General features: G+C 28.9%; 2 protein-coding genes across 3 annotated transcripts; one reads left to right on the forward strand and one right to left on the reverse strand.

Moving 5' to 3' along the window:
• Positions 1–739: 739 nt before the first annotated feature.
• LOC108769471 (prion-like-(Q/N-rich) domain-bearing protein 25) lies at positions 740–4,496 on the reverse strand. The gene is made up of 13 exons (XM_018520484.1): positions 4,436–4,496; positions 4,003–4,191; positions 3,775–3,915; positions 3,556–3,696; positions 3,312–3,455; positions 3,057–3,191; positions 2,872–2,994; positions 2,439–2,723; positions 2,244–2,360; positions 1,867–1,986; positions 1,557–1,748; positions 1,327–1,485; positions 740–813 (listed from the first exon to the last, which is right to left on the reverse strand). Exons 1-13 carry the CDS (start codon positions 4,494–4,496, stop codon positions 740–742), a joined length of 1,881 nt encoding a protein of 626 aa, XP_018375986.1.
• Positions 4,497–12,227: 7,731 nt separating this feature from the next.
• LOC108769480 (uncharacterized) lies at positions 12,228–15,528 on the forward strand. Of its 2 annotated transcripts, XM_018520499.1 has the most exons (4): positions 12,228–12,301; positions 12,659–13,599; positions 13,717–15,004; positions 15,259–15,528. In XM_018520499.1, exons 1-4 carry the CDS (start codon positions 12,274–12,276, stop codon positions 15,486–15,488), a joined length of 2,487 nt encoding a protein of 828 aa, XP_018376001.1. In that variant the 5' UTR covers positions 12,228–12,273; the 3' UTR covers positions 15,489–15,528. The 2 variants fall into 2 exon arrangements, with proteins under 2 accessions (XP_018376001.1, XP_018375999.1); XM_018520497.1 differs by having other exon boundaries at positions 12,659–15,004.
• Positions 15,529–15,724: the final 196 nt, after the last annotated feature.

Genomic DNA, 15,724 nt, shown 5'->3' on the forward strand with positions numbered 1-15,724 from the left:
AAGCAGGGGGGAGAGGGAGTGATAGTCGGAGGTGAGAGTCGTGCGCCCCTGAAAGTCAAAATCTATGTAGAATAGTATTTAATATTGCATATATAGCAAAAATAATACGTTATTTTTCAAACTTCTTTTGTTAATAACTTTTTAACGAAGGACGAGCGACGGTTAAAACTTGTTGGAGGTTACTCAGGGTCATGACAACATATGTCAAGGTCAAGGTCGTAGGAGTGGGGTCCCCTATTCGAAAGAATTACCGAGTTTTTACTTCTTCATCTAAACAGATTATGTTTTTATCGGTATTGATAAAATGCAATGTTTAGTTTCTGAGAAAAATAAGAAAGTCCGGTATCTCTTCAGAAAACCTATGTCAATATCAGACTTTCCTCTATATAATTGCAATTAACAATAGATTAGCTATCTGGTCACTATAACCTGATTAATAGACTAAAATGTACAAGCAGAATGACATTTTCTATGTCATCTTTTTCATTTCTTAAAATATTTTTTTAATTTTAGTTTTTCTGTGTATAATACAGATATCGATTAGATTAGATTTGATGATATTGATTAGATTAATTGATTTTGATTAGAAAAATAAGAAACTAATTTTCGAAATTGATTAACTTTTGTCATACATTTTTATTTAAAAAATGTTTGTAAGTAATAACAAATAATACAATTTACTCAATTTTGTACAATATTTATGTCTTTTTTATAAATATTTTCTTAAATTTTCGTAAATCTAAAATAATTTACTAGAGAGTATAAAAGATGTGATTAAAAAGAGTCCCCTGGATATGACATTAGTTGCACCACCTGGAAAGAAGCACAATTTAATCAATTTGTTATTCTAGTTGTTCTGAATAGTGATAAAAAAGAGGTACGACAGAAATAGGTTTTATTAGTCAAAACATTGCTTGGAAAGTGAGAGCTATTTCTACCGTTATCGATTTTTACGTAATAATAGAATTTATGGCACTATTAAACTTATTTTCGAGATTGTGTGTTAGAAAAATAGCAATTCGATAGAACACTGCTTTCCACGCTTTTTATTAGTACCGGTAAAAAGTCTATTCTAGATTATGCGCCATGTCTCGTTGCAAGCATATTAATGCTAATCGCAAAAATAACAATACAGCTATCAAATAGTTCTGGCGTGCGAATGCGCGACTCGTAATACTGCAAGCACATTATTCTACTACATAAAAGATTTTTATGCGCTCGCGAGAAAGGTTCTTGTTATTGTATATTGCTTTAACGTGGGCGAAAATAAAACACAGTGAAAAAATTTTTTATTAACCGACACTTAACCGAGTCAAGGTTACTTACCATTCAAAAAAAATTGTGAACTTTGCGGATGTTTTACACAAACACCATTCGATATCATGTAGCCCCAAATGCATGCGCATTTCCCGTTTCTGCAAACTACTCTGTTTTGATTCCAGCTTTCATAACATTCTCCTAAATTCGTGCAAGTTTCACCGAGGACTGCGAAAATATATCAATGTCTTAATAAATAATTTTTACAAAGAAGTTAATTTAGCATAAATTATTCTTACATTTCTTCTTAAAACAGTTTCCGAATCTGTAATAGTCTTCTTTGCTACAATTACAAACTTTATTTTCTGTTATCCTTATTAATTCCATTACTTCTGCAATATCATTGCTCTGTTCATTAGTCGCACAAATCGCGCCCGGTGTAATGACGGAACATTGAATGTTCAGTAAACACGGCTTGCCAAACAATGATACTAGAAATATATATGTTAGAATGTTCAAACGTTAAAGATACCGTTATTAATAATATAAACATGAAAATTTCAGTTAGCAACATTTTCTTTATGAGATTAAATTATTATAAATAATTACCTGGCATGCATGAATCAATAGACACAGACACATAATTTGGTTTACATAAACAATTCTTTGAAATACACATGGAATTCACCGGTGCACAATCCTCGTTGTCAGTGCAATCAGCATTGATACCTAAAATTTGATTACTGCATCATAAAAATATTATTTTGCTACTTTTAATGATTATAAAATTTAGTTACGCATTAATTATTTACGTATTATATCATTCCTTAAAATTTGTAATTTGTTCAGAAGTGTCAAGATAAAATACATATATAAATATATAATACATAAATATATAAAATGTATAAATATATATATATAATAATAAAGCGTTATTTTAAAAAGAAAATTAATATTTTTATAAGAATTGATAAAAAAGATATTACCTGCTAAACATTGCTTATATGATTCATAATAGTTCTCAGCACACGTGCATACTCCTTCCTGACAAATGGAAGAGGGCACTGCACAATCACTGTTTATTTCGCAAACTCCTCCAAGATCTAAGATTTAGTGCAAAGATTTTTTCAAAAGCTACCTAATGAAATTTATTAAGAGGCAATAAAATAATAATCATTCACCTGTCGATCCTATACAACTCATGTTGTCTTTGCTCAAGCGGGTACCATAAGGACAGCCGCATGTAACGTTACATGTTAAATTGCTTTTAAAAGTTTTCACGTAACAGTCTCGATCTTGTTTACAAGTTTGGCCGATCGCTGTATTTCCCCAACAAAACAGTTCACTCTCCATATAATGAGAAACATTTTCATTGCATACACATTTATTATTATTGCATACAGCATCTGGACCAAAGATATAACATTGTTCGTCCAGGTGGCAATTTCCCATATACTCTCTGGTCGCTGAATAAGATAATATTGAATATCAATTTTAATGCGAATGGAAATTTTTTTACATATACATGTTTATTTATTTTATATTAATTCTATAACACAAAAAGAAAATTTATCAAAATTGTATGTAGTTTAGCTCTTAATTAAAGTTACTTACTATTAAGACATTCACGATTATTTTTAGATGAAACCGTGCCTTTCGAACAACTCCATCTCCCTTCACGACAAATAGATTTCTGGATGTAGCTGACGTTGTCATTTTGACAGGGCTCCCCAAGTTCTGTCGACATAAATGCTCGAATATCATCATCTGCAAAATAGTGTCTGCAACGTTAATATTACCTGGGATACATTCGGTGTCTGTGTCAGATGCGAAATGTGCACGGTCGCAACGGCATGTTCCAGCAGGATCGCATACGGCATTTTCCATTACTTTGCAGTCCTCGTCAGTTGTACAATTACTGCCTATTCGTGTTCCTGCTAGAAACATACACATGTATAGAGACATTTTCAGTTTTATCAATTTATTATTATAAGGATTTTTTAATATTTTACATTTAAATTATTGTACATTTGTTACAATTTTCACATACTGACCATTACCCAAAAATTTTTTTGTTAATATAATATCAGACGAAAGTTCAACAGCTTTATTGGTATATTTTGTAGCACATATGAAATTATTACACGTTGCGTTGTCGAAAGAACAATCGATATCAATTGTGCATTCATCGCCGACGGCTACGCAAATAATATTATATATTACACAACATAATATTTCAATGTTGTATTATAGTGCTATATTCAGCCTGTGTATTGTCATTGTAAATATGATTTTTACCTTTTCCCTCTCTTCGACAAGTGCGATATTCGCGCTGATAAAAACCACGACTACATTTGCAAGTTCCTTCATCGCAAATACTTGCTTCAAAATCGGCATTCACATAACAGTCAACGTTTTGCTTGCATTTTTCAAATAAACCTATAAATTAACAGTATTTTATTACATGTGTGTTTTCCATCTTTAACATTATAAAAAATAGAATAAAAAGTTGCTCACCAATGTATCGATTACATCTACCGTGTACATAATAGTAACCAGGACCACATACACAGACATTTTCTATACATTTAGCACCACTTAGAAGATAAGACGAACATTGCACTGTTTCCTCGCATGTATCATATAATCTAGTTGCAACTGTGAAATGTAGCGATAGTTTCTTTGTTCACATAAAATTAAGTATGATAAGTATAAAACAATAAAGTTTCGATGAAACAATATTACCTTTAACGCAAGCTGTCATATCGGTATTAAAAATATATTCAGGCGCACACTGGCATAATCGGTTACTACATACACTGTTTTTTGCTGTGCAATCATTATTAGAGCTGCATTTCCATTCATTAATCCACATTAAATCATCTGTATTGTTGATATTTTCTTTTGATAAAACATTAATGTTAAATGTGAACACTAAAACATTTTATTTTCTGTTTTAATATTAAATAATTTTTATCTCATACTTAACATAATTTAACATATATAACTTATTATATATATTAAACCGTAGACGTTAAACGTAAAATAATTTATTACATAGTATGTTTATATTATATAAAATATACTATTATAGAAAAACGCTTACACAGTTATTTTAGTAAATGTAATAATATATCAAATTTATTATTATAATGCAAATCTTGTATGTATTACTTACCATTGCAGATGAAAAAATGTAAATACAATAAAATATATACAGCTTGCTGAATTTGTCGCATCTTTAGAACTTGTGTACATTATTGCAATGTCTTCAATAATGAAGTTTAATCAAGTTGATTTCTTTTATCAAATCTAAGAACAGTGCCGTTCCTAAATAAAATATAAAAGGCATTTTCACTCTTGTAAATTTTATTATATTATCAAGAAGATAATAATTACTGATAATTTTTTTCTGTATATATTGTAATTTAAATATTTTTAGAAAATTTTGTTTAGTTATTTTTGTATATTTTTTCATGAAGCTTACCTTATTTTATTCTTGTAGCTATTTCTAAAATAATTATAAAAATTTATTTTTATCTCTACCTTTTGTGTATACGTTTATGTGTGTATAGTACACATACACTTATATGTGTATTATATAGTATTAAAAAATATTTAACAGTTTATTTTTCTTGTATACATTATATCTCTTTTTATATTTGTTCCTTACTAGAGTAACGTTTAGACATTTTATACTTGGTTCTTTGGAATATACGATCGGCACTGTATCATGATATCATCTCGATTGGAACACCTGTTCTGTTATCAAGAAAATAATCTTTGAAATGATGTATGTTATTTGAAATATATCGACATAATATAAGACGGAAGTGATACAAAGTACACAAAATATTAAAAAACATGGAAACATTTATAAGTTTTAATGCTCTAAAGCAGTAATGCAAAATTCTTGTATTCTTCGTTATGTTCGATTAGTTCTGATAAATTTATTCTCTTATAGAATAAAAATTAATATAATTGTAGAATTAAAAATTAATATAATTTTTATGAGAATTTGTTAATGTACATACAAGTTTATTTCACATTGTTTTTGTAACATAAAACTAAGAAAACAAATTTAACTTATCTAAGGAATAAAATTGTATGCGGTTTAGGGTTCTTTGCTAAAATCACTTACTACTAAAATATTTGCAATTATTTTCAGATTCAACCGTGCCTTTCGTACAACTCTGTCTTCCTTCATGATAAATGGATTTCCGAATATAGCTGACACCGTTATTTTAAAAGGACCAAAATTCTATCGATATAAATGCCTCAATATCATTACATGCAAAATTGTGCCACGTTAATATTATCTGGCATACATTCGGTGTTGGATGCGAAATATGCATCACAACGACATATTCTAGTAATTTAATAGGACGACATATGGTATTTCCCACTACTCTGCAGTCCTCGTCGGTCAAATTACTATAGTGCTTATTCAAGTTTAAAATCACACATATGAGTGAGATACGATTTTATTAAGGCTTTTTATTACGTATTTATTTACTATTATCATTAATTATTACACAGTAATTGTTATTTATAATTCATATATTAACTTTCTTCTAAGATTTTTTTGAATAATACGATATCAAACAAAAATCCAAGGGTTTTATCGATTTCGGATATTACAGCGCAAACATATATGAATTTATTATGTGTCATTGCCGAAAGTATCTACAATTAATATTAATTGTACATTCAATGATATAATACTGTACTAATGGCTACGCAAATAATATTAAATATCATTTTACCATATTTCAATGTTATAAACACAAAATTTATAAATATATAATGCTTAGAAATATGACTTAAAATAACACAATATTTATAAAATATATTGACATAGTTTTATTAGGGAATAAAAATTATATATATATACATATATATATAGTATCCTCCATAAGTTTGAGAACACCCTACGTTTTACAGGAAAGTTATTACATGTCAGCGATCTATATATGTTTTTGGTTTAAATACTTCGTAAGACGTCTAAATAAACATTTATCTAGAACACCTATAAGCTTGTACATGCCGAAAATATGTTGGACAATCATTTCACAGCATCGAAGCGTTCAAGATTGAATTTTGTGCTTTGGTCTATTGTTTATATGTATATTATCACTTGTTTTGCAACGTCCCTTGTGTTCGTTATATATAAACAGGTCATTTAATTGTAGTTTAACGGTTTCTATAAAAGTGGTAAGCTATTTGAGTCGCAAGTTGATTTCAGACTTCATAAAAATTGTAAGATGGCTCCGAAAAATCAGATTTTGTATGAATCGCATTTTAATTAAAATTCCATATTTTAATAGCATGTACTTTTATTTCATCTTTTTTCAATTAAATAATTATTTACAAACCTGTAAACGTAGGATATTTCCAAACTTATGGAGGATACTGTATATATGAAATAATAAATAATAATTATAATCTCATGTATTTCAAGTGTTATGGTATGAGGTACATGTTTCAAGTAATGCATTTATTGCATTTAGTGCACTGAATTTAATCTGCGCACTTTGTACACTTTGACACTCACCCGTCCGGAAAAAATGCAATATGTGTATGTATGTATATATATATATATGTACAAACATATTTGATATACATACGGTGACCATATATCCTTTATTCTAAAGGCCAGTCCTTTATTTTAGATAGCTATATCCTTTAGATTTATTTGTTTCTTCAAAACTCAATTTTGTCCTTTATTTTTCAATATTGTCCTTTAGTCTCCTTTATTTTTACATTACGGGAAATTCTTTTCTAACTAGCGTCTCAATGTTTATATAAACACATTAATAAGCAGATTTTTACAGAAAATATTTTACAATTCATTCATATAAATACAATTTGTTTTTATTTTAATTATATTTCTTAATTTTTAAAGTTAAATTTATTCAAATTAGAGTTGTTTTCATTTTTTATAATGCACAGATTCTTGACAAACTAGATATCAACCATGTAACTTTTTCTCTAGAACGAAAACGTGAAAAGTGAAATTTTTTATGTGATATATGTATACGTACGAGGTCTGATAAAAAAGTATAGTTTAAAAAAAATCGCCTTTTTCAAGTTGCTGGAAAAAAACCGGAAAAATTCCCGTTTTTTTTTCCGAAAAATTGGTTTTTTTTGGAAAAATTGTTGTTTTTGCAATATATATAACATGCTATTTAATTTTTAATGTTCTTCATCAAATTAATGTGATCCAAAAAGTTGTGTAATCTTATTTTTGTTAAAATTTTTATTTTTCCTTCTATTTTTATAGTAAAATCTAATTTAACCTTCCTATGGTGCATAGCAAAGCATTATAAGTACACGACTGCGTATTGTACTGCGCAAGTGGTTACTATAGATACATCACGTAGGTTAGATCAGTTAGATTAAAAAATTTATAATTTTTTTTCATTCTAAAAACTTTATGTGATTCGTCTTAATCTGTACATTACAAAATGTGTTAGATTTTGTTTAAATTAGATATAAGATTACAATTAATTCTCATATTTTATAATGTTATTAAAATAAGATACTTCGTTCAAGTATATTGAAATTAATATTGAGCTAACTTTAATATTTACGTTTACAATACTACATTACTTGATGTGAAATTTATTTATTATTAAACAAACTAATTTAAAAATAAATGTAATCTTAACAACTAGTCTGAAGAGTAATTTAAGTTAATACATATAACAGTATATGTTTCGTATTTTTATTGAATAGGGTAGACCGGGGAGTAAAGGTCCCCGGGGAAAAAGGTCCTTTGTATCTCGATAATAAGGCATTCACTAGAAAATTCCGCCACGCAGTTCGTCAACTAAGAGTGAGAATCTTATGTCACACAGTTCGTTACTGCCTAATAACCGTCAGGAAACTTGCACGGATGTGCTTATGTGTTTGAGAGCCAAAAGTAAGATATTAGCGCCGCAGTTATTTTGGTCTGAAGGAATCATTTTTGCACCTAGATAGATTAAATAAGTGTATTTATTAATCTTATTCAATTGTTTTAACAGTGTGATTATTAGAATTGTTATTTCTATTATAGTTTTTTAATAACAATGCCGCAAAGTTTACGTGACTTGTTGGGGTAAAAAGTGCCATGGTTGTTGGGGTAAAAGTGCCATGGTTGCTCTGTATTCGTTAATGTTGATTCTATGACAAGTCGATAATCCTAGTCGATAATCTTATCAGTGAAGTTGACCAATAACCAACAGTACGAAACGTTACCGATTACTTTCGATTATCGACTCATCGTAGAATTAGCATTAGTGGTGTTCGTTACGTAGAGAGACAGATAAATTATTCAGAATGCGACTTTCATCTCCGATTTCGATGAAATTAGGCTTATTCGACGCGTCTATATTACTGTAATAATGATGACGAATGATTTTATCGCTTAATTATCTTTTTATAACAAATATTTTTTCAAATTCGTTATAATCATCCATTATTGGAAGACTGATTTAATTTTTTATTAAGGTCAAAAATCAAAATGACTTAAAAAATCAAGTGTTAAGAGGAAAGACTATTCTTATTTGTTTTCGAGCACGATATAGTGCTAGTTTTGTTTCTTCTTTTCAAAGTTTATCTTAGGTTATGAAAACATTAATAATTTAATTTTCTGTTAAAACTGAAATATTTCTATTATAATTTTGTTACGAAAACCCTCTTAATAATAAAAACCCACCTTATAATAAAAAAACTCTCTAGTATATACCTATATTTTTATCTCTGAAAATAGTTCAAACGTAATTTATTATAACTGGTACTTTTTACCCCATTATGTGGAACTTCTTGCCCCACATATGGGGTAAGAAGTGCCGAATAACTTCCTCTGTAAAATTTACGATATCTTTGTAATGAAGGGTATATATGCATACTTTCTTGCATGTATTTTATAGTTAAAGGACTCTAGTTTCGAAAAATATCAACACGATCTGTGTGAGTTAAATATTCTTTATTTTATAGCAAAAAATGTCAAAAGTGACCCTTTACTCCCCGGTCTACCCTACATTATGGGACCTCAATTCTGTTAATTTATCCAAATTATGTCTGTGTATCCTATACGCAATTATTTTCTTTACAAAAAATCTAGAGCAAATGTGGTAGATTTTACGAGCACGCGTGAATTTTTCCAAAATAAATTTTTTTACCCTTGGGAAAAAAACCGAAAGAATCCGCGACGTGCGGTTTGCAGCAACTACAATTATTATAATTTTTCGAGTAACTGGCTTTTAAAAAATTGTTTACATCTCATTTAGTTTCAGAGTTATTGCTATTTGAGTGCAACGTATTTTAGTGTTCGTGGCGATTTTCGCCTTGAAATGAATTTTTGCAATTTTTGTCTCAAGGTCGAACAATCAATCGTCAGTATTACGATGGCGTTTTGAAAAGATTGTGCGAAAAAATTCGCAAAAAGAGACCACAGTTGTAGCGAGACAACTCATTGTTCTTTCACTATGACAATGCGCCTGCCCACTCAGCCTTGTCAATTCGCAAGTTTTGTGCCAAAAATCAGATGACTGTTCTCTCCCAATTTCTCCAGACCTTGCTCCCTGCGACTTTTTCTTATTCCCAAAATTAAAATCAGTTCCCAAAATAAAAATTCAGTTCGAGGCGAAAATCACTGCGAACACTAAAACACGTTGTACTCAAATAGCAATAACTCTGAAATTAAACGAGATGTAAACAATTTTAAAAAACCCAGTTACTCGAAAGATTATAACGATTGTAGTACTGCAAACCGTACGTCGCTAAGACGCTCCGTTGCCGAGTAATTCAAAAAGTTCGCTTATTTTTTTAACAGACATCTTATATACGCAACAAATACAAAAATTTTCACTTTTCATGTTTCCGCCCTAGGGAAAAGTTATATGACCGATACCTTGGTTTGCAAATATGTAGAAACAAATTTTCAGATTTGTTCTCTATTTTTTTTAAGTAAATATGGTCACTAAATATACAAGGTATCAAGCTGAGCAAAGAATATAAGAGCTAAACACTCATATTTTGCTATACTCTATTCTTTACTATCCCTCTACACTTATGTATCATCAAATAATCATTAAACCTTTTGCAATTCCTACAGTAATCATTTTATGTGGATAAGTCATCAACATAGCACAATCATATATCATTTCATAATATATAATTGCGCTACTTACTACGTTGACAAATCTATTTAACTAAGAGTAATTTCATTAACGATAAATAAACTGAATTTATAATAGAGAATTTATAATAGAGAATTTATAATAGAGGAAAGTCGCCGATAGGTCTCCTAAAGTGACACCCCCTTATTTTTCGGAAACTAACTATTGCACTTTATTAATACTAATAAAATCATGATCTGTTTAGCTAATTAAAGAAGTACAAACTCATTCATAGGTTTGTGGTTTGTTTCTATATCAAATTAGCTAAAAACGAATTCTACAAATGCGAAAATAAAATTCTTACGATTTTGTTTTGCAAATTGTGAGGTTTAAATAATAATGACTATATTATTGATAATATTAAATACTTGTCATTTTAAATACTTGTAGTTTCCGAAATAAGTTTTATTTATATTATTTTTTCTCTTAGTCTTTTCATAATACGATTTTTAATTTAAAATTGGGGTGCAGCGTAAACCGCCACACCTGTCCGTAAAACAGACCATGAGCTAACTTAATCTTTATAATGTTACTTTATAGTGTCAAATAAGTCTATTAATTGGAGCTGAAGGCAATCGTGCATATATGGAACAACTCTAGAAAAACTATCGCGTTACATATTTGCATCTTGCAGAACAGCATAAGTAAATATGCATATAATTCAATAAAAATGTTTTATAACGAAGTAAAATGATTCTGAAAAATCTTATATACATTCATTAGGTATTTTATACAGATAATTCCTGTAAAAGAAAAATAATAGGAATACGTAGCATTACCGCCTACTGTGTCAGTTTTGAAGCCCATTTTGTCAGACGCTCATTTTTGCTTAACTTACGAAAAAATTAATTATTGAAAAATTGCAAATAGTATTATAAAAATTGCTTATACTATCTGATAGAAGACAGTTTTCAGTTTGTAATTACGTTTTTAAAGTTTTATTTTTACCTTTTGTTTAAAAAATATTGTCTAAAAACAAAGCGGTATATTGGTATCGGTGACTTTCCTCTACAGTAATATAGTATAAAGGTATATAATAGAGTGGTTGTATGCAAATTACCTCCACACCTTCTATTTTTCTAACTTCTATGACGTCTCCATGCGATGTAAATATCATTTCATAATATATGATTGCTACTTACGACTTTGACAAATCTATTCAACTAACAGTAATTTTATTAACAGTAAACAAACTGAAATTATAATACAGTAATATAATGTAAAGGTATATAATAGAGTGGTTGTGTGCAAATTACCCCCACATCTATTTTCTTAACTTCTATGACGTCTCCATGCGATGTAAATACCGGAGTTTTACTCTGTATTATAAAATAATATGATGATATATTATGAAAATAACTGCAATTGTTGAATTCAATTGAATTAATAATAAATTTTAGACAATATATATAGCAATCAAAAAATGAGCAAAAAATACAATGCTCAATTAATTTGATGTATACAGTTATTTGTACAAAATTTATTGTTTTCAATTTTTGGTTTGCAAAATCAATTTTTATAAATGCAATTGATTCAATCTATTTTTTTTTTAATTTTCCATAGCCTTCATATAGAAAATTTATTTCAAAATTGTACAACATATATTGTATCTATTTTTTAATGAGGTGAGTTTCCGTTAACAACAAGACATAACCATCAGCTTTGTTGACCCGGGAAAGATAATTGATGACCCGATGAGCATCTTCCTCATACCTAAAAATGTAGAAGGGGACAGCTTTTATCTCGACCTTCTGCTATTTTACCAGGTCAAGATTAGTTAGTATTTCTGTGCTGAACATTTAACGATGTCATTTCTGAAGATCGTTCAGTTTACGATTATTCGTTCAACATGAAGCAGCAGTGGAGCATTAGTGAAAGTGAGCAATATTATTCGCGTCATTATGTTAAATGTAAAAGAGTGATAATTACTCATATAGTAATTATTAAAAATTTATTAAAACGTTTTGTTTAAAAGTTTACGGTCTTCATACGATAATATATTTTTATTCTAACTATTTTATTATTTTATTCTTACAAAGTAATTATTTGTTGTAATATGAAAAATTGTTGTGTACAATATGGATTTTTACGTATAACACACTTATTCAATTTAAATAAACGCACTTAATTTTTTTATTTAGTAGTCGAGTCTTTAAATAAATATGTTTATTAATATAAACATAATTATTTTGTAAATAAAATGTCTAAATAAATATAAATTTAAATTTATACAGATAATATAGAACTTTTGGAAGAAGGATTGTATCAGGGGAAACAAAAATGTATAAAGAAGATTATATTTAAAACCAACTGTTGCACGCGATTCATACTTTATCTCAAACTGATATTGTTATTAGAAGTGATATTATTCTTTGGATGGGGTTGTTACATGATCTCACAGACTTATCTTCTCAAAGTAATGGAAAATGAGCCTACTTGTATCACTCTGGAGAAATATCCACCAGTAATTGAATCACTGTCTGAAATACAGGAGTCACGTCCAATTGCAGAAATGCCAGCAATATTTGTTAAGTCTGAGATTATAGATAAGATAAATAATCTTTTAGAAGGCACAGAATTTATGAAAGACCAAAATTTAATGCAAAACGAGGCAATTGTAACCGATGCAACTAGTATGGTGCAAACAAATTTTCAAAATTCTGATAACGTACAACGTGACAATATAGTAGAAATATATAATATAAATAGATTATTAGAGACACTATTGTCGGGAAGTTTAGTACACAATGAAAAGTTTATGAAGAACTCGGTACCAGAAAAATTTTCTTCGATTGAATTCGCTGATGAAGACATTAGTACTTACAAAAAAAACAACTTTCTCCATTATGTACAATTTCTTCAGAAACTGCGAGATACAAGTAAAATAAAAGTAGTTAATGATTTAGAAAAATTCAAAAGCATAAATGATTTCACTAAAGATGCTGATTATTTGATATTAAAAAGTCAAGAAAATCGTGCATTAGATGCACCGAACAATCCCGAAAGTTCAGAATTTAATGTTGCACTGACCTCAAATCTTGAAAACTCTGCTGATAATGCAATCGGATATACAGATTTAACTTTGCAAGGTCTGAAATTTTTCGATTTAATCAAAGATGCGGTACAAGATAATAGTAATGAGGACAGTACTTTATCTGATGAGACCAATGAACAAGCAAAACGTTTCGAACCTACAGATTTAGATTTTGTTATGTATCCATTTTACGAATTTTTTTACGAGTCTTCTGATACACCAATAAAAGACTCAATCGAAGATTCTTTTACTTTTCAGCCTATATTAGAAGAAGAAATTTCGAAACAAGTCAAAAATAGGTCAAGTGACGATGTTGATAAAAGAAATGAAGATATACATGACACAAATGATAGCGATATGTTGATGTCAGCGTCTGTGTTCGAAAACCAAGATTATTTGGATACGTCGGTGATTACCATGCAAAGTACAGGAGAGCAACATTCGTCAGAGGAAAAGATAATAGAAAACGAGATATATGATGAATCAATGCAACCAACAATGCAAGATGGTGAATTCTCGACATCAAATGTTGATAAATTTCAGTGGTTTAATGTGCCCCCTCGTTTTGCAGATCTTGAATGGAAAGATATATCAAAATCAGATGAGGTAAGTTCATTATTCTGGGATACGTATAAGGAAGATGTCGACGACGTTATTCCAGAAAGTCAGTGCGAGGTAACAATTAAAATGGGTATTCTCAAGGTGAAATGTCCCACTATTAAGTTTGATGAAGAATGGAATTTTACTTCTTCCGAAATACCTCCAACTGATATTCCGAAAGTCACTGATTTTGGAGATATTTTTGATACTTTTTTACATACCCAATGTGACGAAGATGCAAATGAGCAATTAAAGATTGAAAATATTTCTAATGAAAATTTTAATGAGCAAGATACAACGTTGCAGGATAGGAGATCTAAAATAATCGATTTAATTGAATTACAAGAGAGCACTACAAGTGCAAATGACGCGTCGATGAATTTATTTGATGTGGCATTTATAGATCCTTCTGACAGAGGAAATAGCGATGAAAATTTTGCATTTTACAATTTCCCATTTTACGATTCAAATGAAGAAGAAGCAAAATACATCACAAGAGTATCTTCCTCTATTTCTAAATTCAGTTCCAATACCGTCGATTCAAACAAGGAACGAAATATATTTTTTGATATTTCTGACACACATCAACAAGAACAATTGAAAATCAATAAAGAGCAAGATTATTCAGTTTCTGATAATAGTGAAACTTTTTTGGAAATTTTGGAACATTTTTATAATTTGGAAAAGAATCTAACTTCTCTATTTAAAAATGAAATATCAAATATTATGGCGCGATATTTATCAAAAAGTTCTTATGAGAATAATTACCGGAATGATATTTGTAGTATTATTCGTTATATGCGTTCCATATCTCAACATTCATGGTATGATCAATATGTTTTAAGGAAATTCTTGGAACATTTACAAAATCCCGACTATCCACACATTACGGAAGATTATTATCATCGAAAGAAACGAATGACTGATGATTTAGCATGGCAAGAAGGTACGTCAACTAATACATTTAAAAAGTATATTACTTAAAGTATATTATTTGTCAAATTGCTTTGAAAAATTATATTTTACTTTATACAATTATTATAAATTCTTATATATCCTTTGAAGCAGTAGTTACATTACGTAAAAGAAATACATTTGATTCTTCATTTGACATTTTTATAATAAATATAAATTAATGTAATGTAATTCCAGATATATCTTTGCTGTTATTAATTTATTAAAAATAACATTACATTACAGATGAGATATCAAATACGTTAGAAGAAGACTATAATGATGTAGACTTATTAGAAAAATTGAAAAAAGTTTTCCAGAAAATGGAAATTCTTGCTCTCTGCATTGATAGACTTCATGAACGATATCTTCTTCACAATAAACTTGATGACGATTACGTTTCGAATGAATTTCCGATGGAAATGACTGAAGAATATCGCGAATCGTACACTTCGAGAATTGTAGACGAAAAGTAAACTGATAAAATGTACAAGTTTCTCCTATTTTTTGGTATGATATACGTATTTCTTTCTCTCTGTTTCTTTGTTAATTCAATACTTTATATAAATGATAAATAAATAATTTGTAAAAATATTATAAAATTTATTTATACTAATTATCACGTAGAAACTACCTTTTTAAAAAAAGGTAAAAAAAAGGCGCCAAGTGTTCATGTACCTTCCATAAAAAACTGTACTTTACATAAACTAAA

Source organism: Trachymyrmex cornetzi, unplaced genomic scaffold, assembly GCF_001594075.2.
Source record: "Trachymyrmex cornetzi isolate Tcor2-1 unplaced genomic scaffold, Tcor1.1 scaffold908, whole genome shotgun sequence".
Classification (NCBI taxonomy): Eukaryota; Metazoa; Arthropoda; class Insecta; order Hymenoptera; family Formicidae; genus Trachymyrmex; species Trachymyrmex cornetzi.